Source organism: Polyodon spathula, chromosome 9 (genome assembly GCF_017654505.1).
Source record: "Polyodon spathula isolate WHYD16114869_AA chromosome 9, ASM1765450v1, whole genome shotgun sequence".
Taxonomy (NCBI): Eukaryota; Metazoa; Chordata; class Actinopteri; order Acipenseriformes; family Polyodontidae; genus Polyodon; species Polyodon spathula.
In genome coordinates, this window is record NC_054542.1 from 29,650,642 (window position 1) to 29,672,750 (window position 22,109).

Here is a 22,109-nt window from a genome sequence, read left to right on the forward strand (position 1 = left end):
TTAATACTTTGTAAGAGTGGTCTAAAAATAATAAGTTTACCTCGAGTGGCTGGAGTCTCGATTGAGGTTGATATTGATGATGATAACTTCTGAAAGTTAGTAAACTGAGTGAGAAGGTTATTGCCAGTTACTGCGAAAAAGGTGCGCATTTTAGCCTTATAGAGGGAACGCTGGACCTAATAAAATGTGTCAGCTGTTCTACTAATGGAATGCTTCTTAAAGACTGTTTGCTTTCCACTGACGATTCCTTAACAGTGTTTACATGTTATGCCTTGTTAAAATGTCATTTTTTAGACTGTTCACTCTCAGCGGTAGCTATTTTGTAATTGCAGCTGAGGTCTGTCATCCTGTCGGGAGTGCAGAAGACACAGATAGCCCTTTCAGGAAACGGAGTGCTGCTTTTTAATGACGATGAATTGACGTCCAGGTGTACTTAATCAGCACCTTCTGTGTGCCTGAAGCAAAGTGAATTCAGAAAAATCCAAGGGCTTAAATAAGCAGTCACATGTAGTAAATTATTACACAAAACACTGGGTGTGTCAGGATGTCATTTCAAATCTTTAGGTTACGAGTATGTGCATTTTGGAATGCAATAAGACAGCTTTATCAAGATCGTTTCACCAAAGTACAATTTGCACAATTTTTTGCGACTGGTAACATAAGTAAAGAAATTGACTTATCAGGAATTCTTATTTGTCAGGAGCAGTCTACAATAAGCCATATGCATACCATCAGTTATCATTGAAGTAACGCTGAAATTAAAATTAAATTACAGTACAATGAAAAGTATTATAAATGTAAAAGAACTGTGGATTTTATTGAAAATATAGTTAACAGTGAACTTTTAAAAACTATACATTGCAACTTGAAATCTGTCCATTTTTTAAACCACAAAAGCAAAATGTCCTCAACATCAGGGTATTGAGCAAATCGGAAGCGTTGATGACTTGTATCTACAGTTTTGCTGTTCATTTGCCTGTATTACTGTATTCCAGTATTTCAGAATGGTTGACAAAGTGAACTGCAGCAACGACTTTCTTGTTGTCCATTGCTTTCAACACCTCCACTTTTATCTGCAAGGATAATGCATGTTTTTTTGCTCTGGTCATTCATTACAAAGCTTTGTTGGAAATGGCATTGATCCGTGTGCGCTGTCGTAACTTGAAGTGCATCATAGGATCAGTAGTCCAAAATAATGTGCACTAACAGGAAATTTGTGTTAAGTGAATTTGTATTTAAGAAGTAATTTGACTGGCACCATGTAGAAAATTCATAGTATTAGCACATTTATTTTAATCCAAGTTTGTCTTCATGAGAATTGACTATTAAAAAAAACTAGTAACAGTCAATGTAAGCACACTTTCATGTGTTACTTGTATTGACAATTTTATTTATTTTCTCAAAATATTGTGTAAACACCTTCATCAATCTGGCCCATTGTAGCTGTAGTTTACTTTCCGAGTCAGAGTACAACGCAGCATATGGAGTGAATTGTAATCTCTGAAAAGGTTATGGTATTTTAGGGAAATCTACTAACTTTGGTTATGAATGTGGTCTACAGTAGTTAAAACCCCTGTTGTTGCAAACCCATGCTAATTATCCATTTGAATAACTTTATAATAAAAAATAAATAAACATACAGTAATTCACAGTTCAAGAACTTAAACCCCTCCCATAAACCCCAGGGTATATATATATATATATATATATATATATATATATATATATATATATATATATATATATATATATATATATATATATATATATATTGGCCAAAACTTTAAATTCTTCACCATATTTTATTTTGATTTGGTGCTTTATTTTCTGTACTTCACTGGAACGCTTATCTTCAAAACCATATTTAGTGTCTTGAATAACCACCATTAAGAAAGATGCATGAAAAATGATTAAAATGTTATTTATGGATATGTGCCAAAATATAGAATGAGAAAAAAATAGGCTTCATTCAAATGAGGTTTGTTTACACAAAATTTGTGTTTGATAGACCTTAGTCATACATTTGGATATTTCCATGAATAAACAAGCTTTCCATTCAAGGTATCCACACTGTGTACCTTTTAAAAAAAAAAAAAAAAAAAAAAACACACCAGATGTGCGTCACAATTTGCCTCTTTCCATGTCTTTAACCTGTTTTACAGCTTTAAAGAACAAAAGGGATACAGAATCAAAAGAAAATAAATTCCTCTCCCGGTGTCACCACAGTGGAATTGAAATAATTGAAAATATTTAACTGGGTATTTCAAATCATTTATACAGTGAATGCAGTAACACATTAAGCAATGCGAGTCTTGTGTTGCATCTGTTATACTGTAAATTGAAATAGCTGTTCTTTTCAAACCCAACAGGTTTACTTGTGCCTTATTGTAGCTGAATGAAACCACACAAAAACTGAAATTTAACTTCAAACACAAATAAAACTAATGTGGAAATGACGTTTTAAAATGAAGGGGGGAAAGACTGACCGTTTTGGTTCTCATTTATTACATTCCACATAAGTCTCAACCAAAAATATATAGTGTATAAATTTTGCATGTGAGTGGCATTTAATGTGTGATTTATAGTATTCACACATTGTTAAACAGTTTCTGTTAACAGGGGAAACAAAAAAGAAAAAAACATACAGTGCGTGAATGCTGCATGATTAAACAAAGGTTTAGAACTAGCTTTGAATTCCTGGCTAGCGAATGAACCGCCAAACTTTTGTACACAGACCAAGTGACGTGATGCTGTAATCCCTTGTGTTGTACACCTCACCTCTCAATTTGAGATCATTTGTATCTGCAAGGTTAATCTAAACTCTGTGGGTTGTTTATTTTATGCTAAAATTGCATATACAAGCCTACAGAAAATAAATAGAAATATACACCAAATGACGTTACAGTAAGTTTTGTAAAATTTCCACAATGACTGTGTTCATCCCTTAGATTTAAACACACTGTTGAACCAGGGGAGGGGTAGGTCCCCTGTGCAAACGTGTAGAAATATTGTTGAGAGATTCCAAGAGAAATGATTTTGAAGGTGAAAACCCTGCTGGGAGAAATGTTTAAACAATCTTCACAGAAATCCCCAGACATGGAGAAAGTGTCTGCAATTTATGTTTCTTTTGTTAGTTTTGTTCCTTTTAGAAAAAACATCTTTAAAAAATTAACCTTAAATTGGTCCATGAGTTAACTTTACATGTAGGTTTTCATTTTCATATTTTCAAATTCTACTTTCAGTATAATATTAGGTAAAATGCCTTTACTTTATGTTTTATAACAGTTAACATTGCCATTTATTTGATCAAATTGTCACTAATAGCATTATTAATTCCAGGAAATATAAAGTTCAGAGAAATAAATAAAGGAAATAGTCTTCATGGGTTGTTGAGTTCTCTGAGACACAGAGTATGTTTTCAATTCTCTTCTTGTATCGCCAGTGAAATAGTACAATAGGGACTTCTAATGAAACCCACTGTTCAGCTTTAGCACCTATTCAGGTTGAACGTGAAACCAGGCTTATACTGGACTGAACAGCACAACAGAGCTTGGGTATATATAAAAGGTCTGACACTCATATGACTGATTTAATACAAATAGACATGTATATAATACCATATAAAATGTGCATCTCCCTGATGGAAGTCTATATTCATTCACAGTGGCCCAGCTGAAGTGCTGAAAGTAATACAGTAGTTGTGATCGCCTTGTTGTTGGGTTTATGATTGATTTCTTCTAACTCTTCAACTGAACTGAAAAAGGCCTGCAAACAAGTGCATGCATCTATCTGGTCTACGCATACCCCCTGCACAGTACATATGTGTACGCACCGGTTTGCACAGCTATAAGGTATTGACTCACAGTGTTAATTTACGCTCTGCAACATGCATGTTGCAGTCATTAACTATATTATAAATCTTATTTGAATTTGAAAAAGGGGCCTCAGGTTTTGTTTTTGAGTGGAACCATCTTAATTATGGGCCTGGTAGTACTGTAGCCCGGCTTAATGTTCTCAGTTTTATTTGGGTTTCCAGCTAAACTTTGCCTGTTTGGTGATTTACTGTATATACTGTAGTACTTATAATTTTAGACAAAATGAAAATCACCCTATACGGGTGATAGTCAGCATGATTGATAATCCAACACACCTAATAGCTGAAATAGCAGAAAATCAAATTAGGTCACACACATTGAGAAATTACCAAGCTATGTTAAGGATACAACACCATTTTTAAAAATACTTGAATCACTAAAACACTACCTTCCAGAGAATACAGTCTTATTTTGCATGGATGTAAAATCCTTGTACCCAAATGTCCCTCATAAAGAAACTTTAGAAACTTGTCAAAAAGCACTAGCTAATAGACTAATCAATACCAACAACAGAAGTGCTGAACATGATCAACGTAGTTTTAGTAAAGAGTTATTTTACATTTGTTGATAAGAATTACAAACAAAATGATGGTACAGCAATAGAATTTAAATTAGGATTGCATTTTGCCAGTACATGCATGGAGAAATGGGAAGAGCAATTACTTACAAAATCGTTATGAGAACAGCATACATTTAGCATACATTCAGTTTGCAGATTATATTTTTGGGGTTTGGACACATGGAGAAGAATCTCTTCCAGTTTCATAAAATGGCAAATTAAATACACAGTAATATTAGGTGGACCTTCGATGGACAAGAAAATAAATAGAAGTGGTTAAGAAAAGTGGATAAACTAAAAATAAATGACCTACTAGATTATAAAAACAGATAAAAAGGTCAGAAGAGTCCCATTAGTAATGACTTGCTCTAAACCGTTGCCTAATATTTCTAAGATAGTTTGGAAACACTTGTGGATTCTACATAATTCAGAAATATTTTTAAAAGCATTTTAAAAGTATTACGGCCCCAGTTGTAGCATACAAAAGAGAAGCTAATTTAGGAGATATTTTAGTTCACAGTAAACACAAGAATAATTGACAGAATAGGTTCTACAAATACTTGCACTAGTACATGTAAAGTATGTAAATATATGGACAAAAGTAAAAATATAATTAAACATAAGAACAACACATACCCACTAAAAACGAATACCTACTGTATAAATAGCAATGTTGTTTGTGGAATAGCCTGTGAAAAATATGATGAAATAAAATATGTTGGAGAGACTGGAACAACTTTATATGAAAGAATTCAGAACCATCTTTCATTTAATTAGAAATAAAAAAAAAGAGTAACCAATAGTACAGCACTTCACCAGTCAAGGACATGTATATGGACAGTTTGAAATATTAGAACAGGTAATATTAGACAATGCAACTTACAGAAGAATAAAAGAAAGTAAATGGATAAATAGACTGAACACAGTTATGCCATTTGGTCTCAACAGAAAATAATTAACTAATTAACTCCAAAAAATATATAACATTTAAATAAATAAATCAACAAAATTCATTTAAAAGTTGTGCATACTGATGCACTGGAGAGGCCAAACCAAGGCTGATCCTCAGAGTCAGCACTGCATGATAATATAAATATAAGTTTATATACAATATTAGAAAATGAATGAGTGCAAACAGCCAATCAGCTTCCAAATCTAGCAGGTTTCTATTTTGCATAGATGCCCGCTGGAATGTTGAAGTGTGTAACTGTGAATTATATTTTAAAATCAGTCAGTGCAGAAATACCATCCTTCTCCCTTAACATTCTAATCTACAACTAATCGGATAACATAAAAAGCTACTTTAAATATACTTTCTGATGTTGGTCTAGAGACAAGGGAAATTATGTCTGTGACAGGACACCATAATGAAGGCTCAGTTCGCCGTTACTGGACAGCAAATCAACAGAGAAGACATGATTGGTCCGCAGTTCTGTCATTGGCTGGATTCAAACAACACCCTCCCTCTAAACGAAACAGTTAAACTACCAACCCAGTTTCAGTTCTTTCCGCACTAGCCAATCCACTCCCAGCCTGCTTGAATGACGCCCCGCCTCCAAGAACAAGTTTTGAGTCAGACTCATTACTACACAGACTATTCAACGATTGTACATGACCAGATAAATTATAATAAGAAAGAGTAAGACCCCAATGAATAAATCAATGTGTTATTAATAATAATAATAATAATAATAATAATAATAATAATAATAATAATAATAATAATAATGTTTTCTCTACGTGAATGTCGTTTTTCTATTCTGATTATGTTAGGAACTATTTTCCTCAGCGGAATGTTACCCGTCGAAATATCAGAAGTTCAAGGTAAAAAGTTTTTTTTTAAAGAGAAAATAAATAAATTAATTGTTTTCTAATAGCGATAGAGCCCTCTTGATGCGGGCTGTACTGTGTGGTAGATGACCTTGACTTTCATTAGCGCCCTCGTCTACGGCACGGGACGCATAACTCCAGTCGGGGTCATCTACCACACGGTAGAGCCCGCATCGACGGGCTCTATCGCTTAAATGTTAATTAGAATTAATACAGAGTATAAAAATAAAAAATGTCACAATATATAGAACACCATTACATCATGTAAGAATAAATCATGGATTTGAATATAAACAATAAATAGTAGTTGTCATCAAAAACCCATAAATTCCTCCAATGTTTTGCTCCCTTCAGAAAGATATCCCTTCAGAAAGTCTTATATATATATATATATATATATATATATATATATATATATATATATTGTATATATATATATATATATATATATACACACACACACACACACACACACACACAGCCTATAGAAAGTCTACACCCCCTTGAACTTTTTTCACATTTTGTTGTGTCAGTGCCTCAGAGTTTCATGCATTTTTTTTCCACTTATCTACACACCATACTCCACACTGTTAAGGGGGAAAAAAGTTATTGAGAAAAAAAAATATATATATATATATATATATATATATATATATATATATATATATATATATATATATTTTAAAAATATAAAATTGAAAGATCATAATTGGATACAGTGGCTTGCGAAAGTATTGACCCCCCTTGGCATTTTTCCTATTTTGTTGCCTTACAACCTGGAATTAAAATGGATTTTTTGGGGGTTTGTATCATTTGATTTACACAACATGCCTACCACTTTGAAGATGCAAAATATTTTTTATTGTGAAACAAACAAGAAATAAGACAAAAAAACAGAAAACTTGAGCATGCATAAGTATTCACCCCACCCCCCCAAAGTCAATACTTTGTAGAGCCACCTTTTGCAGCAATTACAGCTGCAAGTCGCTTGGGGTATGTATCTATAAGCTTGGCACATCTAGCCACTGGGATTTTTGCCCATTCTTCAAGGCAAAACTGCTCCAGCTCCTTCAAGTTGGATGGGTTCCGCTGGTGTACAGCAATCATTAAGTCATACCACAGATTCTCAATTGGATTGAGGTCTGGGCTTTGACTAGGCCATTCCAAGACATTTAAATGTTTCCCCTTAAACCACTCGAGTGTTGCTTTAGCAGTATGCTTAGGGTCATTGTCCTGCTGGAAGGTGAACCTCTGTCCCAGTCTCAAATCTCTGGAAGACTGAAACAGGTTTCCCTCAAGAATTTCCCTGTATTTAGCGCCATCCATCATTCCTTCAATTCTGACCAGTTTCCCAGTCCCTGCCGATGAAAAACATCCCCACAGCATGATGCTGCCCCCACCATGCTTCACTGTGGGGATGGTGTTCTCGGGGTGATGAGAGGTGTTGGGTTTGCGCCAGACATAGCGTTTTCCTTGATGACCAAAAAGCTCAATTTTAGTCTCATCTGACCAGATTACCTTCTTCCATATGTTTGGGGAGTCTCCCACATGCCTTTTGGCAAACACCAAACATGTTTGCTTATTTTTTTCTTTAAGCAATGGCTTTTTTCTGCCCACTCTTCCGTAAAGCCCAGCTCTGTGGAGTGTATGGCTTAAAGTGGTCCTATGGACAGATACTCCAATCTCCGCTGTGGAGCTTTGCAGCTCCTTCAGGGTTATCTTTGGTCTCTTTGTTGCCTCTCTGATTAATGCCCTCCTTGCCTGGTCCGTGAGTTTTGGTGGGCGGCCTTCTCTTGCCAGGTTTGTTGTGGTGCCATATTCTTTCCATTTTTTCATACTGGCTTTAATGGTGCTCCGTGGGATGTTCAAAGTTTCTGATATTTTTTTATAACCCAACCCTGATCTGTACTTCTCCACAACTTTGTCCCTGACCTGTTTGGAGAGCTCCTTGGTCTTCATGGTGCCGCTTGCTTGGTGGTGCCTCTTGATTGCACACAGGTGGACTTTATTTAACTAATTATGTGACTTCTGAAGGTAATTGGTTGCACCAGATCTTATTTAGAGGCTTGCTAGCAAAGGGGGTGAATACATATGCACGCACCACTTTTCCGTTATTTATTTTTTAGAATTTTTTGAAACAAGTTGTTTTTTTCATTTCACTTCACCAATTTGGACTATTTTGTGTATGTCCATTAAATGAAATCCAAATAAAAATCAATTTTAATTCCAGGTTGTAAGGCAACGAAATAGGAGAAATGCCAAGGGGGGGGGGGGGGGGGGGGGGGGGGGGGTACTTTCACAAGCCACTGTAAGTCTCCACCCCCCTGAGTTAATACTTGGTTGAAGTACCTTTGGCAGCAATTACAGCTGTGAGTCTGTTGGGATAGGTCTCTGCCAAATTTGCACACCTAAATTTGGCAATATTTGACCATTCTTTGACACAAAACTGTTCAAGCTCTCTAAAGTTCCTTGGGGAGCGTTGATGGACAGCAATCTTCAAGTCATGCCACAAAGTTTCGATTGGATTTAGGTTGGGGCTCTGACTGGGCCACTCAAGGACATTTACTTTTTTGTTTCTTAGCCACTCCAATGTAGCTTTGGCTGTGTGCTTTGGGTCGTTGTCATGCTGAAAGGTGAACTTCCATCCCAGTTTCAGCTTTCTTGCAGAGGGCAGCAGGTTTTCCTCAAGGACTTCTCTGTACTTTGCCCTCTGATCAGTCTCCTTCTTGCTCGGTCATTCAGTTTGGAGGGACAGCATGATCTAGGCAGGGTCTTGGTGGTGCCATACACCTTCCACCTCTTAATAGTCATCTTGACCATGCTCCAAGGGATATTCAAGGTCTTTGATATTTTGTTTTACACCCATCCCCTGATCTGTGCCTTTCAACAGCTTTGTCCCGGAGTTCTTTTAAAAGTTCATTGGTGCTCATGGTTGAGTCTTTGCTTTCAAATGCACTACCCAACAGAGGGAACCTACAGGAATTGCTGAATTTATCCTGAAATCATGTGAATCACTACAATTTAACACAGGTGGAGGCATTACAAGGGAGGTGGACACTTATCCAACCAAGCTATTTCAGTTTTTATTTTTAATTAATTTTCTATAAATGTCTAGAATATTTTTTTTTCACTTGGAAGAAAAATTCCAGGCTATAAGGCAACAAAAGGTAAAAAATTTGAAAGGGGTGTAGACTTTCTATAGGCACTGTGTGTGTGTGTATATATATATATATATATATATATATATATATATATATATATATATATATATATATATATATATATATATATCTCACATCACATATAAAATGCATTTCTGTTTACGGGGTATGTTTAAAAAGGTACAGTTGTCCTCTTAATAAGTTGGAAAATGAGTCCTGGCTACAGTAGCTCTCCATTAAAGAGGATTTATGATGCAGGGAATTTAAAAATCAAATCAAGCAGTTAGTTGATTTTTAAAACTGAAGGTGAGAGATATGTGTCTCTTATCATGACTGCCAAATAATAGAATTTAACAGATCTGCAGTATTAAGTTTCCATTTTGGATGTTTACACTGTACTGGTTTATTATTATTGCTCTCTGGGCATCATGGAAAGGGAATCTCGCTGACAGGAAAACTCCATAGGGTCGAACAACATTTATTTCATCCAGTGTTGTCCCCCCCGTTCCATTCTTTTGTTTTGATTTACAGGTTGTTGTCAGAGGTCTCCTTTTCTGATTTGTTAGGGGTCACAGCCTTTGAAAAGTTTTATTTATGTGTTAGTTAACTTAGTTTGCGCACTGTTTAAACCAGAGTGCCAGGGAAGTTAAAGAGATACCTCCTTGTTGACCTTCAGTTGTAAGCTCACGTCAAACAAAAAGATGTTCCATTTTGTTTTAGACTGTGTTGTCGAGGGTGCTTTAATTTATTGTTTTAGATATGTGAGTTTTATAAAAGTGTAATAAATTCTGGATTTTAAAATGTGGAGATACTGGAACTTTTGTGTATGTTCTGTTACGTTGATTTAGCTACACTGTAAGTGAAGGACTCGGCTGCTCTTTAAAGGTGATTACAATTACAATTAAATGGTAAACAGCAACCTTGCCTAATTGTGATCTTTCACACTTTGTAGACACCTGGTCAATTGTAACTGCTTTCCAAACGCCATCATCAAAAAAACAGCTGCAGTTTTAAAAAGAGTTGGCAAGTGTTTGTAGGGCATACTGTAGGATAAATTGAAGTAAAAAAAGCAGTAATGTAAAAATAAATCATTCTTTGCTCTGTAACTTTGTACCGGATGGTTCCTGTATATACTGGATAAAAAAGAGAAAGTTGCACGCCATTGGAAATCAGTTTATTTATGTTTCTCAATGCATGAAGACCTTAAATTGGAATTTAAAGGAAATATTATGCTTTGGCAATACCCCCCCTCCATTGGTGCACTGTGTGTGTGTTTATGCTGTAGTGGGCGTGGTATGGTTCAATCCACACAGGTAAGAAAAGCGTTTTTTTTTTTTCCTATCGTTATATATTTTTTATAAAAATGGCATCTCCAAACAAAGGAACGAGGCAAAGCCACGTTTGAAATTATTTTGAGGAACCAGATGAGAAAACTGTGGTATGTAAATAAGTATGCCAAACAAAATTGCCATACCACAAAAACACAAGTTCAGTACTTCATCATTTGAAATGAAAACTTTCAGAATTACTGTGGGTGGAGTTCCTGTATGCAGTAAAAAGCAAACATCCATAATAAACAGAACACTCTAGATGGTGACTGTGAATACACGATTTGGAAAGGATGTTTTTTTTCGATATTAATTCAGAGAGAGCATACGTACAGTACAGCATGATGCCAATCATTTTTTTTAAATAAATAAATGTTCTTGATATCCTATGTAATTTGTCAACAGAAGGGGATATTTAAACACAAAAAAGAAAGAAATAATGGATTAACAGTAGAATTAATAGAACAATGTATTGGAATCTGTGCATTTGCTAGATTCTGTAACATACCTAAGCTGTTTATTTATTTATTTATTTATTATTATGGTTTGGTTTAGTTCTTTGAAAATATATATATATGCACACACACACACACATATATATAAAGGTTTAGTTTATTCACTTTGTGCTCACAGGGCCAGCACAGCTACATCTCAGTGGTGCAGTACAGATACAAAAAGGAACATTTACTATGATAAAAACAATAAAACAAATGCTTTTATTTTGTTATTATTATTATTTATTATTTTTTTTTTTTTTTTTTTTTTTTTTAGGTCTGTTGATGTTTTTAGTATTACATGCAGGATTACCTTTATAAAACCGGATGAATCTACCTATTTATTCATTTGTTTATTTTTAAATCTATAGGTTAAGCAAATGCCCATGAATGAATCGAGTGACGGCCCTAATTTCAATACTTTGGTGTATACATGTTGTTGTTTTGTTTTTTTATTTTAATTTTACTTTGTAGTTGAGTCTTTGCGATGTTAAAACGTTATTTGCTTATTTAGGGTTTCTTTGCTTGAAAATACTAACCGAGGCTGTCGGTATACATCAGAATGTAATATAAAGAGAGTGTGGGTTTGTAGATATGGTTTAAACGCTGACACTTGCATAGCATTTAAACATTCATAAAAAAAATTACCAAAAGCACATCCCTAGTTAATATAGGCTCATACTGTGTGTTTTTACAGCATTTATAAATATCAGAAACGAATGGCAATAAGCAGATACTGTTTCATTAACTAAATTAGTATCAGTAAGGTTTTTTCATCATTACCGATTTAATAATGAAATTAACTTTATTGTTTTTATAAATATTTATTTTGAGAGCTGTCTGTTATTGCTTATGAAGATCCTGATAATAAACGTTTATTATGGCATTGCAGTTGTACTGTTTGTTTATAATAGTGAGCATTTTGTAGTTGGCACGAATTATTCTGTTCTTGCTGTTTAAAAAATACTGTTTTTCAGAAATAATCAATTCTCTTTTGCCCCCCTTTTTATCAATGTATTGATAATTAAACATGGAATTTGAACATGAATATAACGTTGATAGTTAAGATAAGTACATTTAATACATATTGCCATAAATTTGTATTTGTTTTATTTTTAATTAAAGCCACAGTTTTGAGTCTTTTTTGCTGTATTAGTAAGTAAAGCACCTGAAGACACTTCCATGTGATACATACCCCAAGCTATACAAAATAAAGCAAAATACAACCAGGGATGGGGGTACCCCGTCACTGTACTATATACTTTATACTCAACTAAAACTGAAAAGCAGGTCTTGAACTTCCAAGTGAAAGCAAAAAAAATAACAGCATTTGAGTAAAAACAAAACTAAGAAAATGTATTTAAGTTTACATTGTCTGTTTCTCTCTCTCTCTCTCTCAAACACACAAATCCCTTTTAACTTCCCTAGCAGCCAGACAACCCAGATATACATCTGTTAAGGGCCATTATTGTGACTTGGAATGTTTTATTGCAGCACACCAAAGGACCCCTGCCGTGAATAAAGACAAAAGGGAGCCACTGATGCTAATGTTTAAGTTAGCCCCAGCCCTTAACTTGTTTTGTCTGCTTTCAGACATAGGTGCTGCCTTAAGTAAAGATGACAAGCCCCAATTTGAAGGTCTTTTTATTGGCCTTTATCACCTTTATCTCTAGTTAGAGAGGATAGTTGATGGCTTTGAAGAACCTTGAGTGACTTTGTAAGGGTTACAGCAGTTATTCTTCTGTCTTCTTAGGGCATAACCAGTAAGGCTCAAACCTTAAGAGGCTTTTATTTGAACAAAATCCCAGTGCTAAATACTAGCAGCATGGAGATGAAAAGAAAGGTAAGATCTAAAGTAAGAAACCAAGTGCGTGCCGACGTAGACTTGTGGGGTCTTAAGATATAGACCAAAGCTTTATAAGCCACTTAACATAAGACTATGCATGTATCTTTATTGATCAGGATCAGAGTCTAACTTTGTAAAATTGGACTCTTACTGTGCACCTGTATACAACAAAAAGTTCTTACTGACCTGAGTGCTTTGAATTATAAAATGATAAATAGAATAGGCTTGTGTTCTTGGCTGTGGTCTTCATTTACAACGTAAATGCTTTTGTTGATACTTCCAAAATTGCCTTTTTTGAAGATGTTTCTTTTCAGCAAGATTAGGCTTCTGTGTTTCCTTTATAGTGTAAAATGTTTCTTCATCTTTAGTACAATTTCCATGAATTGCAGGCTTGGTTTTGTTATTCTAAATGAGCTTTAACAAAACATTCCTAAAATATTTTGACTTGGACCAGTGTTTCCCATTTTGATCAATCAGAATATGTTTGCAGTTCTTGAAACCTTTTTTCAACTGTTGTCAAATTTATAAACTACTGCATTTATAAATTAAGAGAATGCCAGAAAACTCTTTTTCAAAGAACAGTCATTGTCTAGTTACTGTAGCAGCTTCTCTAACAGTGCTCTAGTCAGTAAAAGCAAAGTTAGGCTTTTTCTAATTGGAGGCTTGTTTTTTTATAGGGTAGTGCGTGTTCATGTTGCTTGCTAATGAATAACATAGATACATGATTTCAAACATAAACTATTAACATCCAAAATTCTAATTGCTTGACAGACTTTTTTTATGGAACAGCTTTTCACATACGCTAATTGACTAGTTTGTTTTAATTGCATGGAAGCAGCCTTTACGTGTTTCTTTATAGTACAAGCGTAGTATTTAACAAAAAGTATCTGCAACACGTGTTACAAGTTAAACTTTTTAAAAGTGAATTGGAAGCGTATACCAAGGCAAATACAAATTTGAATCAGCTAAATGAAGTTTGCTTTAACTAACGCAACAATTCATATTGAATTAACAATACTTCAAGAATATTTTGAGCTGTCAAAGTTTTGCAGTGACAAGGTTTATCGTTTAATCTGTACTTCACCAGTATATTTAAGTACAGTAGTACATTTAAATGTCAGGATATCTTCTGTAAAGTGCTACCATTGCCATTGTCACAGTATATTTAGGATGTAGTATTTTAGTCCTTAATGGTACTGAGAGAAATCAAATTGTGGTACAATATGGTTCTGATTTTCTTTACATTTTTTCAGAGATTATAATCTCTGTGTATATGGAGCAGCTGTACTCATGTTACACTCCTGATTTACCATTCTGGGAATGGGCAAATTTCTGTTTTTTAAAATGACCAATTCCTTTTTTTTTCTGTTTTTCAAAATGACCAATTCCTTTTTTTTTACCAATTTATTAAGAATTAACAACATAATTTGAACATAAATAACATTTTTACATAAAAAAAAAAAAATTATTGAATTCATTTATTTTTATTTAAGTCCCTGAGATACTGTAGTTTTCAGGGAAAATCTTTCTTAAAGCTGGCAACTAGTAACAATGTACTGTAAGTCAGTCAACAAATAAAGGTGTTCTGAAAAAACAGCTTATTTGCTGGCATTACAATATACAGAATAGTTAAACGAGGGGCATTATTAGAAAAATATACAATTTTCATAAAATTACAAATTAAATACAACGTCCAGGAGACTTATCTCTCCCATCTGTAGTTTCGTCTGCAACAACGCAGACTGGTTTGTGCTGTACTTGCTGTAAAGCTGCTTGCATATGTTTCTCGTATACGCTGGAAAAAAAATTTGAGGGGGCCAGACTGGAAAAAAGTTAGGAGTAGGCGGGCCAGAGTAATTTACTCTGCACATTTTTAATCAATAATAAGTATTATATAACTTAATGTTCATATATTGAAAAAGACTTACACATTTGACCATATGAATAGTACTTTAATAATAGAACGGTGTGAGAATTTAACGTAGTAGTATCATTACATTTTAAAGTGAACGTGACATATTAATAGGATAACTTAAGAAGAGATCAGCGCTTCTACTTTTGAGCTTCTAACTACTGTGCCCACTGGATACGTATTTCTAAAAGCTTGTTTGGTTTCAAAATGCCTTTTGATATTGTATTCCTTAATTACTGACATACTTTCATTGCACAGTAAACACACTGGCTTTGCGTTCAGTACTGTTGGTAAAAAAAAAAAAAAAAAAAAAGTAATTATTGGTCCACTCATTGTTGAATCTACAATTTTCTGTTCTTACTTCAGTAGCTAGAGAAGAGAGCGCCAAGTTATAGCAACATGAGTAAAAAAAAAAACTAAAAATCATTCTGAGTACGTAGTATTATTAAGGAGTTAATGATAAATTAGAAATAATAAGATATAAAACTAAAGGTTTCACCTCACCCTTGTGTCGATTCCTTGTGTTGAGCGGGTTTCTGAGTAACGGATTTGCGATAATAATTAAATCAGTTTTTACATAGATTAAATTAAGTTTTTTTTAATCAGTACTTTTCACTTTTCTGTATATACAACTCCAAAATTATTCCACAGAATAGAACTCTCATAAAACAGCAAGTTGATTTTTTAAACAATTCGACTCACACAGGCAGTACCGCAGCAGACAGACAGTCCATCAGCGCAGTGTACACAAAACCACCTGTTTTCTCGTTGTCCAATGATCCAAATAAACATACGAAAACGTTTTATACAAGCATCATCGCTGGGCTTCTGGGTAGTGTAGTTTTCAAAGCAATCCATAATTTTTTATATGAGAATAACAGCGGCAAAAGACTGTGTGCGCAGGGTTTTTTTATTTTTTTTTATTTTTTATAAAGGTGCAGTTGCAAAGCAGAATTCCATTCCCCAAAAGCCAGTTCTGTTCCCAATGCCTAATTCTGTTATTCTGTCCGTGATTCCACGATCGTGGAAAATCAGTAGCCCTACAATATAGGTCACAGTGATCCACTTTTTGTGATACTCGTAGCTCTAATTTTGTATTGTCAGCTGTGGCAGGTGATGCTTCATACCCCATGCATATTCTTTCAAAATGCAAACAAATAGGTCTATTCAAATATTGTAGCATTTTCAGTTGACTGGAAAATAAAGAAGTCTCTTAGGAGTATATGTCTGTTCATCTGTGCCTCTGAATGCATTTCCAGCAGTGCTTGTATGAATATTGAAATACTGTATTTGACAGAGCACTAAGAATTCCACATAGTGACAGATGTGATGCACATTTCTGGTACGGAGGAACGTGCCCAGTCAGTTTCCATTGACATGCTTAGGAATGAACCACTGTTCTGTCTGTTTTCTCGCTTTCATTTGCATACAGTCACTACTTCAAGGTGAAGTGTTCTGTCTCCCCTGATGGGAAACAGCTGTGTAGGATTATGAAAGGAATTCTTCAGGGGAATCAGCAGTTACTGTATGTGGTCTTTGAAAATGAATTGAACTTTATCTGGCCCTTCTGGTCTTTGCACTGGATAGCATTAGCCACGACTAGCACCAGCTTGTACTGACTGTGCTGCCTTATATCTATATGTATAGTATCTGTATATACCTGGCTTTGTTCATGCTTGAACAATGCAGACTGCCTCTTTTGATTCAAATCATGTGACTGATTTCTCAGTTCTGCTGGCTCCACCAGCTATTTACATTTGGGTCAGAGAGCAGGTAGAGCTGAAAGGTGTCTCATGTATGTGATCATCCTAGCACAAGATTTTTTGGATGACTTTCTGATTGCAGAGGAACTTATTCTACTGTATTGTGGACGAGTTCTACCATGAAATTACCTCTATGGTAGCTGTCAGAGTTCAATATCATGAAGTCCCATCTGTCTGCTCGGCTCCTTTGGCACAGCAGGCTTGATCATCCTGTGGAGGCATTTCGGTTTGCCAACGATATCTTTTCTGTGCGTAGGATTTGTTTTCACTACAGGGAGCTGACTCAGATGACTACAGGAAATAGATAACCTGCCTGAAAGTTTGCTTGTTTTGGTTTTCAGGGCTTGATCGAGCTATCCAAATATCCAGTGAGCCAGCTGTCAGGGAAGCTCAATTTTGTTGCAGTTATTATGTGGAGAGGTCGGAGGTCAGGGCTCTTCTCTATCCGCCGTGGTGTATGCAGTAACTTGCTGACATACTTGTTGAGCTTCGCAAAGGAATTCCCCCCTTTTTTTTTTTTTAATTTTTTTTTAATTCAAATGTACTAAGTGCATACAGTAAAAATACATCTCATTATACAGCAAGGCACAATAGGCGTTATTTTAACCCTTTGCAGTCCATTTATTCAGCGCTTGTCAGGCGCGTCAGGTCCAATTTATTTTTACATGCGCTGTTTATTTTACATGCGCTGTTTAATTTTTAGTAAAACAGGTTTAAAAGGCACTGAATTGCAAAAGGACACTCGGTACTGTATCTCCAGCCAAACCCCACCCCGCTGTATTTTTCACATACCTCTTTGTAGATGTGCATACTGATAAATCCTCTCCTTATCACTCATTTTACCTCCAAACTCCTCAATAATGCGATCCAAGTCATTATTTTATTACTGTAACATCTCAAAAAGCTCTGCAAATGTCTGTGATATTCTTTGAGCGCTGGATGCAGAAGCAGCTATCTCCTTTGTTTATGTCCATGTTATCTCTGTAGTGCATGGGGCTATGAGATACACCCCTTTTTTTTGTGGTTTCATTTGGCCATTGAAAGGTTTTTCACGGCTTTTTCCAGAGAAAAAATGGCTAGAGACCTGTGCTTTACGTCTTTTTGATGATGTCGGACCTGGTCTGACATAGGACTACAAAAGGTTAATATACTGTAATGCTGGTTGTCTATTTATTTCAAGTGTGAAATGTATTTAAGCAGAGGAAGAAAATGTAATGTGAGGTGCAGATAGTGAACAGGGTATGGTTGCCCATTTTTTTTACAGAGCACATCCAAATCAGCATTCAAATATTATGGGTAGGATTTTCAAAAAAGTGTGATTATATTGAACTTGCGGTATAATAACGACAGCTTTTAGTAGCAAGTGATTTGCAATCGGAATTTGTTAATAACATCAATCTGATAATCTTTTGGAAATTCAGTCTATGACGTAGTTAGTGATCAAGTCTCCCCCAACGACTGCATAAAGAAGAACTTGTTAATCAAAACACATGCTAACAAGTAGTAGTGGGGGGGGGGTGCCATTTGTATTTGTAGTCGTTTGTTATTATACATGTATACCATTTATGTAACTCTTCCATTATACATTTCTTAAGCTTTTAAAATGATGATGGAAAGCCCTCACCCAATACACTGTTACATACATCATTTATGTTTATAACTGTTTGATTGCTTCTTGTAATCATGTTAAGTGTATTTTCTCTGGCACTCTTTGCTTGCTTCCCTGAGAAATGCACGCCGCATAATTAGAAGTAGTCAATGAACACTTACAGTATTGTATGGGAACATTTTTTATATACATGGAAATGTGTGACGATCAATCAATCAATACTCTATTTATAGAGCGCCTTTCATACTAAAAGTAAAGAAAGAACACAGTTTAAAATTCTGTTTAAAAAAAGCTAATCTTAAAAAATAAGTTTTCAATTTTGACTTAGTCATCAACTGATGTAGCACTTCTCTTCTAATATCAGGTGGCAGTGCATTCTGCAATCTGGGAGCACAGTGACTAAAAGCTCTCTCTCTTCCTTTGTGTGTACACTTGTGGGAGGCACAGAAGGCCTGCATCAGCTGATCTTAAATCCGGAAAAACGTTTGGCAGCTCTGGTTCTGGTGGCTTCCCTGTCAGGCTCCAGCGGTTCAGGATGAGCCTTCGTTTCGTCCTCCTCAGTATTGAGGCATCTCCTCTGATTTGTCGAGTCACTCAAACATCATTTTTAGTGAACCAAAGGTTCGCTCTATCACATTCCTAGTGAACCTCTTTGTCCTATTGTATGCCTCTTCTTACTCTGTGGAGTGTCACGATTAGCTTTTATGTACCAAAATGTCTATATTTACTCATAGGTTTGTATTTGTATGATTACAATACAATATACAGTAGAGGTCAGTTGTCATATAATGTACATATCCAGAGTTCAGATGATTAGGCTGTAGTTACATTGATAATTTCTTGGTCGTAATATTGATGCAAATAGTGGCATATTGTTTTAGCAATACAGCAAACGTTCTGGTTAAAACAAGTGAGTAAACCTCATTCAAAACCTCTGGTATTGATAAGGCTAAAATAAATATTTCCATACAGTACTGTACAAATATTGAATTATCTAGGTATTCGTAAAGTACTTGCCTACTAATATGCCAACTGGTTCATTGGGTCCCTGAAAATGACTGTCATAATGTTATGAGAGGATCCAGGGAAATTTGCACATACAGTACTTTCCAGATGTTGGCATGCATCACAAATCACTTGCACATTTTGTGAATGGCTCCCCTTTCTGTTCACCTATGTATAAGCACAGTGTTGCAGTGATTTAAGCACAATATGTGTGCAATTGATGGCTCCCATTAGTCTAGGAAACCCAAGAATGTCATAAAACTCCCAAAAAAAAATGTCATAAAGATTTTTTTTTTTTTTTAGCTGGGCCGGATCAATACAGCTGTGACCTGATGGATAGCCACAGAGTTGGTAGATTGACTGAGTTCCATCAAGTCACCTGTGACCCTTTGCAATCACCCAGAGAGGCATAGAAGGACAATGCTGCCAGCACCTTCATATGCAGTGCTACAATGCTGCCAGCACCTTAATATGGAGTGGTACAGTGCTGCCAGCACCTTCATATCCAGTGCTACAATGCTGTCAGCACCTTCATATGGAGTGCTACAATCCCACCAGCACCTTCATATGGAGTGCTACAATGCTGCCAGCACCTTCATATGGAGTGCTACAACACTGCCAGCACCTTCATATGCAGTGGTTCTGGATAATATATTTAAATTATTTTGTAAATCGGCATCATTTCGGAAATAACATTAACACAATTAATTAATATTGAAAAATCCATAACGAACTCTTGAAAATGCCAGAATCAATGCTACATATCAGTTTGTTCATTAACACTGACGTTATCATTAACAAGCTTTTGAAACTTCCCCTCCCAATATTGCAGTTGGCTGGAATTTGACTATTATTTTTATTTCATTCTACTGACGTACCGTAGTAATCTTGTGTAATTTCCCAATGGACACAAACATGTGTTGCATGTGTTCAGCCTTTTGACCTCTAAAGTCTTGAAGTCTACATATAGTCCTGACTTTCAGACATGGAGGCACCTTTTTTCATATGTTAAACTCTATTGCATTTTCCAATGAAATGTGTGCTAGCTTGCTTACCGTTACAGCCTGCATTATCAACTTGGAACACTCCCCGGAACCAAACGTGTGTTTCGCCTGCAGACGATACTAGCAGGCAAAGAAACAAAGGAAAAATAAAAACATGTATTGACAGCTGGTAGTGCATTTTGTTTTATTCCAGCCTTCTGTTTTACTCACCAAAAGAAAAAAAGTCAAACTTAAGGCAAATCTTTACCACACCGAAATACAAATACTGTTTGCAGATTGAGAGAGTATAAAGTAGAGTGGAGCAATCGGAGTGCAAGCTCAAGGGTTACTGCAGTTCAGGGGGCTCATCAATCTTTAGAACAAGCTGCTTTTAACTTGGAACACTTCACTAGTACCGCTGTCATTCCCATTCCATTAGCACTCCTCCACCCCATCTCCCTATGTCCTGGTTTGCTAGCAGCCTCTTCAGAGCACCACACAACCACTACTGGCTGCTTAGTTGCTTGCGATCAGCTGTCAACCAGCATTGTGCGCGGTTCTGTCTTTTGTGGGGGCAGTTTCCATGTTAATTACGTCCTGTTCCTGCCGTTTCCAGGAAGCCATCACTGCGTTTCTAACAGGAAGCTGAGTTGTCGGTCGCCTGCCTCCAGGTACTTTTGTGCGAGGAGGTACTGAACCTGCAGGTGGTCACCATGGGGAGAACATCAACTAAAGGTAAGGGGCATGCTTTCTTTTTTTTTTTTTTTTTTCTATTTACAGTCTTTTGTGCCCAGCCATGGCCAACTTGAGAACAGAGGGAGACATATTAACTCACAATTATTGTACATTAAACAAGAAGATAAAACATGACAAACTGACAGTTACTCCACAGAAAACCATAAAAAGATACTTCCTACATAGTACATCAGGATGTAGGGTAATGATTGAGTGCAATAAATGCAATGCCAGTATTTGTTTTAAATCTTTAGCTGTTCCTTAAGAATTGACATCTGTAAGTTAAGAAATGAAATGTTGGTTTTTCATACAAATCATGTTCTGTTGTAGCTATACAGAAGAATCACACGTGCCAGTGTACAGAGTGGCCTAAATAGGAACTGCTTTTGCATAATGGGGTAGAGAATGTATCACACAGATGAGCTTGAATGCATTAGTATTGCTGTGTTGCTTTTGTTAACGAGGACAGCTATAAGATTTTATAAAGGTTATTTAGTTTGAGTTCACGAAGAGGGTATTTACATAGACCCTTTGTTCAGAAAGGAAAAATGCACCCATTGAAGTGGCAAATGTTAAAATAACATGAAGGCTATTGCATTCAAGAAGTTGTATGCAAGGGTGCGAATTTGGATCTGTTTCTTTCTGTTAAGTGGTTCTGAGACACAAGATGGAATTAGATGTGTTCCAAGTTCTTTAGTATGCATGTTTTGTTAACACATAGTGGATCACAATGAAGTATGGAGTAAGATTACTGAAAAGACAAGTGACATGGGAAAAGTAAATAGCTGTTAGAAAACCCTTGAGACTTCTGTTAATAGTTACAGAGCATGTCTAATGCTGAGGGCGTGTATAATTAAAGAAAACAGCCTATTCACATGTCTTATGCACCCAATTAACAATATAAGCTTTGTTGTCTCAAAAGTGCTGTAATGAGAAAAACAAAATGATGGACAAACCTGAAATTGTTACATTTTATAAAAGGCACAAGATATTGCTAGAAGTGTTTTAA

General features: G+C 35.6%; 1 protein-coding gene across 3 annotated transcripts in view; it reads left to right on the top strand.

Moving 5' to 3' along the window:
- Nucleotides 1-22,109, top strand: part of scml2 (Scm polycomb group protein like 2) — a 60,116-nt gene that overhangs the window by 6,880 nt on the left and 31,127 nt on the right. For all 3 annotated transcript variants that reach the window (XM_041259134.1, XM_041259135.1, XM_041259137.1), the window contains exon 2: nt 20,982-21,100. In XM_041259134.1, the coding sequence (XP_041115068.1) occupies nt 21,079-21,100 (22 nt within the window). In that variant the 5' untranslated portion in view covers nt 20,982-21,078. The remainder of the gene's footprint in view (nt 1-20,981; nt 21,101-22,109) is intronic.